This window comes from Peromyscus leucopus, chromosome 10 (genome assembly GCF_004664715.2).
Source record: "Peromyscus leucopus breed LL Stock chromosome 10, UCI_PerLeu_2.1, whole genome shotgun sequence".
NCBI classification, from domain to species: domain Eukaryota; kingdom Metazoa; phylum Chordata; class Mammalia; order Rodentia; family Cricetidae; genus Peromyscus; species Peromyscus leucopus.
The window spans coordinates 55,088,367-55,100,838 of NC_051071.1; the positions used below are offsets into that span (position 1 = coordinate 55,088,367).

The 12,472-nt window shown below is 43.1% G+C and overlaps 1 protein-coding gene across 6 annotated transcripts in view; it reads right to left on the minus strand.

Annotated features, from left to right (window-relative positions):
- The window catches only part of Atp8a1 (ATPase phospholipid transporting 8A1), a 228,809-nt gene that overhangs the window by 180,655 nt on the left and 35,682 nt on the right, over window positions 1–12,472 (minus strand). For all 6 annotated transcript variants that reach the window (XM_028882277.2, XM_028882275.2, XM_028882276.2 and 3 more), the window contains one exon: window positions 8,318–8,363. In XM_028882277.2, coding sequence (XP_028738110.1) covers window positions 8,318–8,363 — 46 coding nt within the window. The remainder of the gene's footprint in view (window positions 1–8,317; window positions 8,364–12,472) is intronic.

Sequence of the window (12,472 nt, forward strand, 5' to 3'; positions counted from 1 at the left end):
GGCATAAACCACTTCAACTGTGTCAGTGTAGTAAACACTTGTTTATTCCAGAGTCTGCAGGGGCTTGGATTAATCCATGCGTCTATTACCATTAAGTCTCAGTGCTGTTAGGAGCCTAACCGAACAGTATGCTCTGAATTTGCAGCAGGACCCCGTTCTTCAACAGTTGTTCCATGGGTCTCCAGTACTAGGAGACTAGGCAGACATGAGGACATTTCCCCTCACCCTTTCTCCCATTTCTTCTGCCCGTGAAATACAAAAGCAGACATAAAGGAAACACACAGCCTGCTGCTACCCAGATTTCCAGCTCTGAGAACAGTACAGAATATGAAGTTAAAAAATATCAGCCACCACATGGAAGTATTTAAGGAAATCGAGGCTTGAGCACCCGCCAAGGACATCTGTCAGTCATAGTTCACTTCTGTCCTTCTTTTGGTTCCTACCATGTAACCCTTAGAACAATTAAAACAAGCACCATCACACCCACCGTGCTGGCGCAGGAGCCAAGAACCTTGTTATCTTTCATCTGCAGCCTCCTCTACCTCCTCCCAAGCAGGAAATACTGCGGGGGGGCCTTTGCCAAGGCTCTATTTAGTTTTGTTGGTCCAAAGGTAACAGCACCCCCACACTCCCCCTCTGCCTCCCTTGGAGATGACGAAGGCGTGTGAGCCCGAGGGAGGAAGGAATCCTCAATGGCCGCTAGGTGCTTTGACAGCTCATTCTGAGACGTGGGACTCCTCCACCTCTCTCTTGTGCCATCCAAACACACCTGCTACAGTTTCCACACAACCTAATTAGTGTGACAGCATGCACGGGAGGGCTCAGACGTTAAACAAACACTTCAAAGGAGCCTGCTTTTACCTAGCGGTAGACCGGCTAGCAGCTCTGTTGTAGTGGGCTTCTTCTGTGAAAGGCAAACATTCTGTTAAGTGTACCTGGGCCCTTGCTCGCCCAAGGCCTGGAGGAGTCAGACATTGCAGCCTGGCTCATTTACGTGCTCACAGCTTCCAAGAGAGAGGATGCCACCCACCTCCTCAATTAAAGAGATGTGTCACTAGGGATGTCTCTGGAAGTCACTGGCCGCCCTTCCCTGGGCAGTCAGTCACTTCATAAGGTAGGTAGAAAGAAGATCTTTCTAAACTGTATCACAGAGAGTGGAGAACACACATACACACACACACACACACACACACACACACACACACACACACGGGAAAGTTAAGTGTGTTTTATTTCCTCTCTGGAAGTGAGCCTTTGAGAGAAGTTTTAGGTTATGGTGAGGGCCAAGACTCTAGACCTGAGTAAATAAAAGAATCCAACACACTCATACCAAAGCACCATTTACTCACTTAACACACTCTAAGGAGAGTTCAAAGGCAGAAGCATCACTGTGGCCCAGAATGATATTACACGTAAGTATTTTGTGTAAACTTGCCTATAAAGGCCAAATGAAACCACTACCTGTATGGTCAAACCGTTTTCTTTACTGACAGAAAGGACAAAGGGCACTTCCTCAGTTGATGCCTTTTGAATAGATGGTTCACACTGGCATCAAGGTGGCTAGAAGCATTTTTATAAACTCAGTTATAAAACCTTAAAGTGGACCCAGAAGTGTGTCCCCTGCCAGTATCCCCAGCAGCTCTGAAAATGTCTTGAAAGAGACATTCTGGGATCCCAAGCCAGGTGTCCAGGAACTCTAGGTGACTCTAGGAATCAACGTTTAAGGAGCCCCTCTGAGGCATTCAGAGGCACGATCCAACCTGAGACACCTCCAGAGCAAATGTTCAGAGAAGTGAGGGGACAAGATTGCACAGGCCGGCAATCTCCTATTCCCGACACCCCATTCACATTTTCCTTCACTGCACTGAGAAACTTCTTCCAAGAAAACTCTCCTTACCAGGCCTCACCAGTCAATCACAGCTCAATTCCTTGGCTTTCGTTGTCAAAGACCCTCAACTATTGTCTGGTTGGAAACTGAAATTGATTTAGTTCAGAGCTGTGAAGCCCTGCCCCTTCTGAGATGCTGGGTTGGGGGGCTGTCTCTGGCCTGGCTGTCAGCACTAGAAGTTGCCAGGGTTTCCTCTCCCACCTCCAGCCCAAGGTGAATCACACCACCACGGTTTCCTTACGTCCTCCTAACTGCCACCCTTGCTCCCATCCCTAGTCAATGAAAAACCAAGACCATCTGTACTTTGCCTTGCCCTCGACAGCTGTCAACAGTCTTTTAAAATCATACTGACAATATATTTATGCTCTTCAACAATATCTGTCCATCTTCTTACCAGGGTTTTCAAAAGCCTCTTAAGTATGACCCCAACTGGACCCCGTCCATGCTTTTGCTGCTCCCCTGACATGCATCTCTGCCATTGTCAAAACGGACCATTTGCTCTTTCCAGGCTGTTATCTCACATCTGCCCACATTCCACAGAGCTGCCCATGGTAGCCCTCCAGCCTCAGCTAGCATCCTAAGCTCTCTCTCTGCTCAGTACTCAACTAACACTCCTTCATTGTGAACCTCCCAAACGCCATTTATGAATCCCACTTCTCTCATTTGGCCCTCAAAACTCTCTCTGGCTCGTATATCCATCTTCATTTTCTCTTTCCTCCCTTACTATACCGTCCTGTGAGGCAGGGATGAAGACTGTTTTTGTATTTTTTGCGTAGGTCTTAGCACAGGGAAGGTGCTCAATACAGACTGACTAGAGGGAAATAACAAATATTCTTTATTTGAACCACACCTGTTTTCCCCAGGCAATTCCTTTGGGTTTGTCTAACACAGGTGGCCAGAAGTGCCTACCAGTGTAATGCTGTCTTAAGAAAGAAAGAAAGAAAGAAAGAAAGAAAGAAAGAAAGAAAGAAAGAAAGAAAGAAGGAAGGAAGGAAGGAAGGAAGGAAGGAAGGAAGGAAGGAAGGAAGGAAGGAAGGAAAGAAAGAAAGAAAGAAAGGAAGGAAGGAAGGAAAGAAACGAAAAGAAAAGAAAAGAAAAGAAAAGAAAAAAAGACAAGTTTGGAAAGGTCTGCACATACAGGAAGGAAAGCCAAGAGCAAGGAAAATAGCAACTCTGAAATCAGACCCTCATGACTGAACTGTGCTCCTAAATTTCCTCAGTGGGTTTTGTTTCTCTGTGTACATTTTTGATTTATGGGAGACATGAAACACAATCCGGGCTGCATTTCTCCACAAACAAATACCACCTCCCTCTCCAGAGTTAGATTGGAGGACTTCCAATGGGCTCCATTTACACGTTCCTAAGACATTCAACATGATCTGAAGATCTTCCCAATCTTTGAGATGTCTGAAGTTATTCAGGCTATCCACAGGCACCACTTTCAGCCACACGACAGAGTACCATCTAAGAACTGTATACAGGGAAGCTGATGTCTACATGGCAAGGTGCACATTCTGGCTCAAGGGATAATTTGTATGTGGGGAGCTCGTAGTGAGACAGAAGGTACACTGCTCTGCTTTTCAACAGGCCAGTGAATTGGTGCTATTTTAAGTCCAGCTCTGAAGTGAACTGAAGCAGATGGACTCTGCCCTGTCAGTGGGTCACTTCAGATTGAATTACCCAAACAACACCTCAATGCCTTTTCTACAGAGCACTTTAAAAAGTCAAGTGGTTTCCAGCGGGAGGTAAGCAACTACCAACTGTGTGCCCCCCAGGGCCTTGCTAGTGCACTTGACAATACCACCTCACTTCCACATCAGAAAAGACCAGGTAGCCCTGAGGAGGAAATTCTAGGTGGGGGTCAGTGAGTCTGTGATGTTTACACAGTTAGTCTGTGTTGTGCCTAGATTAGAGGGGCTGGAGAGATGGCTCATCAGTTTAGAGCACTTGTTGCTCTTGAAGAGGACCTGGGTTGGTGGTCTATAATCATCCCAACTTCAGTTCCAGGGAATCAAATGCCCTCTTCTGACCTTCACAGACACCAGGCACACACACAGGTGCACATACATACAAATGGGCAAAACATCCATACACATACAATTAAGTAAATAAATCTTTAAAAAGCCAGTGTGCGGAGGTTACAAGGATTTCATGTTGTTGCCTTTTCTACAAAGTTAAATTGCAGAGTAGTTCATCAAACTGAGGCACATTTTCCGCAACATACCTACTATCATTGTAAGAGAAGGTACTGTGAAAACTAACTCTAGTTGGCTTCCATCCAACTGCAGAACCAAGCCAGGTGGTCAGCAGGTGGCTCTGTTTCCCACACTCCACTTGCTGGACATAAGCACAGCATCCTGTAGGGAGTATGTCCAAACCTGGGGTTTTAAAATAGCACTTCTATTCATTAGGAACTTATAAATTACCCCAACTGCCTTAGTCTGTATCCAAGCTTCATCTTTCCCCAGTCCTCCATGCATGATTTTACATAAGACAGCCATTTTAGTTGAAATTCTCACAGCGTTCCATAGAAAATGGAAGAACAGTTTATACAATTTAAAGAGAGAATGAATGAGCAGAACCACTGCCATACATTCATGTGGGGTTTGGATTCAATGTGCATATTACAGTAACAATGTCAAGTATACAGACCACAGAGGTAAGCTTGGCGAAAACAACCCAGTTCAGGGAAGGCAAGGAGAGACTGACCTGTGTGTGTGTGTGTGTGTGTGTGTGTGTGTGTGTGTGTGTGTGTGTGTGTATGCAGGGAAAACTGAGGTTGAAAGAAGAAATCAGAGGAAGTAGAGGTGAATTTAGATACAAGGAAAACCGAGGCAGTCAAGTATGGCCATGTGCTGGGCTTTGAATAATGAAAGTGATAAATGGATACTGTGTTTGTGGGAAGTAAAGCTAGGGCAATGCTGCTGATGAAATGCCTCACAGTGAAGGTAAGGAAGTGTGAGAGCTCCCAGCATGTTAATATTTGATCCCTGCCTGTAAAGCAGTCCAGAACATAGTGATATATATATATATGTGTGTGTGTGTGTGTGTGTGTGTGTGTGTGTGTGTGTGTGTGTGTATGTGTGTGTGTGTGTATATATATATATATATATATATATATATATATATATATATATATAAAATCTGCTTTTCATCTTGTTCTCACCCCAGATCACAAACTCTCAAGAAAGCTCCTTGCACTCCCAGTCTCTCTGTTCTCCCTTTGTTATCTATAGTCAAGTAATCTAGAGAACGGGGGACACACACACACACACTCGCACACACGCATGCACGCGCGCGCGCACACACAAACCCAGAGGCAAGTGAGTGGAGCCCCTGCTCAGACAGGACCCTAGGCTAGAAGCTCCTGGAAATCCAGAGGCAAGCAAGAGATGGCCCTGTCCTCTGCAATGCCCCTATCTCCTCTGTACAAACCATTGCCACAGCAGCACACAGACAAAAAGAAACGCAGTCACCGCTGTTGGGTGAGAATGGACCACAAAGCTCACCGGGACTCATGTGTACCTGGACCCGTTAGCATCAATACATGCCCTGCCCCTTCTCGGCAACTAGGTTCTTGGAAAATAATATATAACTTACATGAGCCAGATCACTTAGCCATCTGCTTAACCAACATACGGATCTCCGAGGCAAAAAGTGGCAGTTCTCCCAAAAATATTGAGGACAAGCTTAAATGTAAAGCCTAGTTGTAAAGTTCTGAGTTGGAGCCAAGTTCCATAATTTAGTTGGTAAAATGAGGTGACAGACAGGCACCAATCCATAGCCAAGTGGATAAAAATGTTGGAAATAAATGATGATGTTTTTGTTTCTGAAGTCTCTAGGGATGACTAGAATGAAAGAGTTGGGGAGGCTTTCTAGTGTCTTAACACAGAATCCGAGAGAACATTCCTTTGAGTACGAATACCCAAGAGTGAATCCTGGCATTGGAGTAAAAGGCATCCTCTCATGCATTATGTCGTCTTGGCAAACAATTAGAAAATCTAAGCTTAATACTTTAAATCTCTGTCAAAATTAATTACCTGTCATAAATATCCTCCTCCCCCTCCCACACACCGACCACTGCCTCGGTTCAGGAACGCAAATCGAATTTCACTCAGCTCTAATGACAGCAGATGGCTCTCATATTAAGCAATCTGAGTTATCTGACAGCAGACAGCATCCTGTTCAAACAGTTTTGTTATCTCCCATCATCTGCCAAACCAGGAGTACCAGTGCTCCAAACCAGGCAGAGGTTAGCCAACCATCCAGGAAACAACTTCAGGCATCAACTTGATTTCTTGGATACAGGATTTCCATGTATTCTGCTGACTAACCTGGTTTCTGTAGCCAACTCCTTATATTTCATTTTCTAAGTGAGTCTCATTTATACTTAGTGGGGAAGATGCATGAAACCCCATGCAGAGGATGGAAAAAACCCAAATCCACAAAGAATGTTCTTCCCAAAGGGAACATTTTGGGAAGTGGGGATGTAAGAAATCAGCATCGCTCAGGCAGAAGGTATGCTGACCGAAAATCATACCGTTATGACAGCTGTCCTTCAAAGCTTGCAAAAGACTACAGTTTTGATGCAAAGGGGCGAAAAGTACTTGCATAGTTGTGCTCCAAGAGCTTCCACTATCTGTTCTACACAATGTGATCACAAAGGCAAGACCTGCACGTTGTCAGAAATGCCAGCACCCCAAACATCTAGATATCCGCCCCCCCCTTCCATCCTTGTGATTGCCCTTTGCAGCGAAACTCCTGGAACAGTTCCGTGTCCCTCTCCTGTGGTCCTTTCTGCTCTCCATCTTGACCCCGCATGTTCCCTCGGCTTCTTTCTTAACTCATAAACCTTAGCCATAGCTGCTGAGAACACACAAGGAAAGTTGGAATCTCCTTCGCCTGGCATTTGAAGTCTCATAAAATTTGACGAGCCCATCCTGTAAATCATTTGTCTGTTTTCCTCAGCTATGGATCTCCTTTGGACACCTGACACTCTAATAATAGCTCAGTCCAGCAACCCAGCAGCTGTCTTTCTTCTTTTTCAGGCCGTCTTCTCTTCCCCTTTCCCACTCAACCCACCGGCAAAACATCATCCCTACATCTCTCTGTTCATCCACAGTCCTCCCCAAATCCAAGACCTAGCTCAAGGTATTCCAGGATTTTCTTTCTTTTTGGGTTTCTATGGCATCAGACACGGAAAACACTATTTGCCACAACAATCTAATGAGTCACTGAGACTGCATAGCCCAATCCTTCATCTTCTACCCAAATCTCTAATATTGTACTGGGCATGCTCTTTTTTTTTTCACATGTACTTATCTTAACAAATAGGCTGTAAGCTCTTCAAAGCTAAAATTCTCATTTGATCTTCTCTTATATTTCAGTAGATACTCTAAATATTTTAGGCTAATAAATACACCCTCCTCAAATATATAAACTATCTAGCAGATGAGGCCTTTGGTAGGAAGTGATGAGAAGGAGGGAGTGAATTCCCATAGGGCAGTGGTTCTCAACCTTCCTAATGCTGTGACCCTTTAATACAGTTCCTCATGGTGTGGTGACCCCCCCAACCATAAAATTGTTTCATTGCAACTTCATGACTGAAATTTTGTTACTCTTATGAATGTTAATGTTATCTGATATGCAAGATACCTGATAAACAACTCCCCAGAGGGGTTGTGACCCACAGGTTGAGAACCCCTGCCACAAGGCCTCCCCACAGGAGCAGAAGTAAATACTGTTTAATGACTAGCTGACGCTGGAATATACCCCACTCCCTTCACCAGAGAACTCCAAAGAGAAAGGAGTCTCTCCGTGGAAGCAAGCTCAGGAATAGCATAAGATGTCTGCTTTCAAGTTCTAGGTACTTTTTAAAAGCATGAGAGACAGGGTCTTCTTTGCCTGTGTTGAAGGTCATTTTGGTTTGGTCTATATCAACAAAGGCCTTGTGAAAACACTATGCACATTCAGAAGCTGGCCTGGTTTTAACCATGGGCTTTATTTGGATGGCTAATTTCATCTGCCCGTGTGGAATAACTCAGAGTGGTTTTCAAACCAGTAACGAAATTTCAGATAATTTTCTATTATTTCTTTCTACAGCCAACACTGTTCACAAATAAAGTGAAGGCATTTTAATAGTTTTTAACACAGTGACAATACTGTAGACCTTTTAAACAATATATTCAGAAGCATATAGCTAGGAAGCACCTAAATATATTAAAATGCGACTTTTTAAAAAATATCATTCTTGTGGTTTTAAGTGCTATGCTAATAATTGCTAGTAAAGTAAGAAGGAATCTGGTCTGGGACAGAAAGTATTTCAATACAATACAGTATTCTCAACTGAATCATATGTACGTAATGAGTTTGAGGCTAGGACATCAAGCACAGACGGTAAACACAAGAAAAAAGACATAGAGGCCTTACCTTGTGTCTGTTTCTTGTTCACCGCATTATCAGCTTTGTGTCGTTTCTAAAGTTCAGAACAAAACAAAACAAAAACCTCAGTGAAAAAATGAACAAGTTTGGTAGCATAAAATGGTACTCACGACCAACAAAGGTCATTTCACTTAAGTTCTCCAGGTTTTTCTCTTTCTATGCTCATAGATGGGGGTGTTGTTAGACCACTCACAGCTTCGTCATATAGTGCCCCTCCCTGGCAGCACAGGCTTGGGGTCCCCAGAAAGTTCTTAAATAGCAAACAGGTAGAACATTTTAATATTACCAGAAAAAAAAAAATGAAGCCAAAGTCTGATTTAGTCTATTTCTTAAATAACTCACAGAGAAGATTGCCCAGGAGAATTATCTATAATAACTACCATTTAATAATGGGATTGAAGTATTTTCAGCTTTTTGGGAAACTCATTATCTGATTAAGCTGAATACATCCTCCATAATTTGAAGATGCGCTGATGTCTGTCGACAACTAGAAACAAGCACATCCATCCCTTTTAATCCAGGTTCTTGTCTTCACTGCTCCACAGGACCCCCATGTGGCACCAGATGCCACCGAGTAATAGATTCTATTCTTCTTCCTTCCCGAAGCACCCGAGAAACTAAATGGTGAGCAGGTGATTTTTAAGTTGAGGCAGGTGAGGCTGGAGAGTTACATAAACCAAGATTTTAGAAGCGTAAGGAAAGCTGAGAAGCTCGTGGCCAGTGGCCACTCTAGGAGTCACTATCTCCTCTGTAGTTCAACTGGAGGTCTCCTGCGGCTTCTGTCTAAACTTAGAGCATGGAGGAAGCCACAGACTCCAGACTCAGGTAACAAGGCAGCGAAGTGTTGAGTGTAACGTGTCCTTTGCTCAAGGATCCTATCTTAGAAAGCCAAGGCTTGCACTTCCATGTGAGAAGAAAGAACAAATGCCACAAGTGCCTAAGTTTTCCGTCTGAGGAAAAACAGGGTATTGAAGAAGCTTAGGGGAAAAAGTTTTCCAAGAGAAACGTGTGGAGTCGGCACGCCTCGGGGCCACCGCTGTATCGGAGACGGTGGAGTAAGAGCTGACAGTGTAGACTCAGGTCATCAAAGTCTGAACTGAACTGTGCAACCTACAAACAGCACTGAAGTCCCGCTGTGAGGGGCATGATTCTTACACATCTACACCGCAAGTCTTTCTCAGTGCAAACTACCCGCAATACATGTGTAATGGTGACGCAATCTCATGGGAATATTATTGCTTCCGGAAGAAAGTATAATTTGCTAGAAGGGTATTTGAAATAAAAAATTTAAATCTTTTTGTATCTATATTAACAATTGTAAAGTTCCAAATATTTTTCTGTTGCTGTTTCTTTCTTAATAAAGGTTACAAGAAAAATTGAAAAAGTGATCCAAAATAAGTTTGGTCCAAGAATTTTTAAGTCCAAGGTAAATTTAGATGGCAAAAGAAGGTATACATATGCTTTCCCCATACGCATCTATGAGAGACAATGGTTAGACTCCTAACGGATGGAGATATAAGCTAATTAATGAAGCATTTCAAATCAAACAGGAAATGAAACTTTATGAAACTTAAGTGGCCTTGGACATTAGTTTCCACCTACAAAAAATTCTTAAATCTGAGCCTCTTTGTCCTCAACCTTCCCCCACCTAATAAATTAGGTCAGTGTCCAGTTTCTAACTTTCCAAATACAAAGAATTTACATTTTGATGAAGATATCTTTATTCCTTCTAAAACTAAAAATTCACAAAAAAATGTAGTCACTCTCTAATTTCCAATGCTACTGTCTTATTATCAAAATTCATTCACTATCACTGAGAGGTGGTGAGATGTTTATTGTTTTCCATTTTGGATAGAAAATGTATCAATAAATGGTATCATATGAACAGTGTTATGAATTTTAAGACTCTTAAATGTACAATGCTGTTTTTTTTTTTTTTTTATTTAATTCCCCTGACAAGGCTGAAATAACAAGTTAGATTCCATTTAGAGGAAAGGAAGCTGTCTTTGCGAGGTCCTGTAACGTGTCTTGAGAAAGTGACGGCCCCAGACTCCTTGATCAGGAAACCCTGTTCTCCCAGGCATTGTTTTCAGGGTGCACTGGGTCCCTTCTTCAGAGACGAGGATGATCAAGGTTTAGTTCCTGCCCTTTCTCACTCCTACATCCTTTACTTAGCTCAACTCCTTCACACCAAGGCTCTCTCCCTGGGCCCGTCCACAGTCCATCCCTCACAGCCTTTCTCCCTCCCCCCGATCTCTGTCTCTGTCCACCTCTCTCTGCTTCAAAGGGGCTGGAACTGTGTCTGTGCTGTAAACTGTTACCTTAGCCCAGACACGGAACCACGAGCTCACGTATACTTGTCTTTACAAATCAGAAACTTAAAGCCACCTTGAACTTTCTTCTCCCTGTCACTTTATCTAGCACCCTCTTTCTTTGCTAATTAATTATTTACTAAACACCCACCTAGCTCTTCTACTGGATTTTCAGCTCCACCCCGACTTCTTTTACTCAGTAGCACGTGCCAGATATTTGGTATCTGCATCCCATAGACTTTGAATAAGTATTCATTTTGCAATGAATGAAACCTACTAATGTTTAATACTTTTCTGCTAAAAAAAAAAAAGTGTTTTTATGGTTCTGTATACTAATTTAACAGACAACTCTAAGACATAAGACATAACTAGTCCTCACAAACATCTAGCTCTATACTTGCATGGATGTGAAGACAGCATCTCTTTATCACCCCGTTAGTTCACAGTGTTATAAGCAATGTAAACATTGATGGCCCAAGCACTTGAGAAGTGCCATGGCTATTTCCTCCATCCTTCTCTGCTACAATGAACCCTACCATTCTACCCAGCAGAGATTCAATTCAGTTTGCATCCCCAAGTGACCACATGGAACAAGGGTACTCTCTCCCTGTCTCTGGGGACCACTTGTCTCTAGCCTTTCAGTAAGTAGATAACAGGCATACAGATTAGGCCACTGACATACTGATTAACAATGTGACAAGGTTTAAACACATCCTAATTTATACCCTAAGTAATGATAGGCACCTAAGCAGGGCCCTTATGTTTCTGTTGTCCTTATAGTCTCTGTGAAAATATGTAAGTCGTGATTGTTCTTTGTCCAGCTACCTAAACCATTACTTCTTTTGTTCTCTCCTCAGGAATATTATTTCAAACTTTCTGTAACTGCATTGTTGAATATACACTACACGTTAAACAATTCCTTCCTATAGCCAGTGTCTATGAATAACAGTTCGCTAGTAAACTCCGTCAAGTGAAATCACTACTGCCTCACCATGCAAAGGTTATATTTTCCGAGAGCTGTTTGATTAGCTTCTTCCTAATGATATCTTGTTATTGCACGATGCTCTATTAAGGATACTTTTTTTTTTTTTAAGATTTATTTATTTATTATGTATACAGTATTCTGCCTACACACCAGAAGAGGGCACCAGATCAAATTACAGATGGTTGTGAGCCACCATGTGGTTGCTGGGGATTTGAACTCAGGACCTCAGGAAGAACAGCCAGTGCTCTTAACCACTGAGCCATCTCTCCAGCCCCAAAGATACTTCTTGAATATACTTTTATTTACTGTATATCTTGAAAGACAGTGTCTAGATACCACAGGTGCAAAAATTATAGCTTTGCTATAAAACCAAAGAGAAGGTGGAGGAGGCAGCTATGATGAGGGCTAACATACAAGGCTCCATCCAAATTGCCATGATTGAACTCTGGCTCCCGGGGGTTGACCTCGGGCAAGTGACTTTGCCCTTCTGACTATTCTTTCTCATTTGGAAACTGGGAAGATCACTGAGAGGACACCACAGTGGGCTTCTCCTGGCCCCAGTCTCTCATGGGCCTGAGTTTCAGTTAAATTTCTGTTTCTGATGAGGCATACCAGGCATGATTAGGCACTTACAGCCCCAGACAATCAGAAACACATCAGTGTGGCTGCCACTTGCTTGGCCGATCATGTTTAGAATGACCTAATCCCCTCCTGGCTGTCTATAGAAGAAGCCTGTGAGCTTCTCCGGGGGCCATCACCATTTTATTGTGTGGCTGACCCCTGCATGCAGGAATTCTTCTCTTGAGAAATAAACACTCTTGCCTTTGCATACATGAGTAGTGTGGT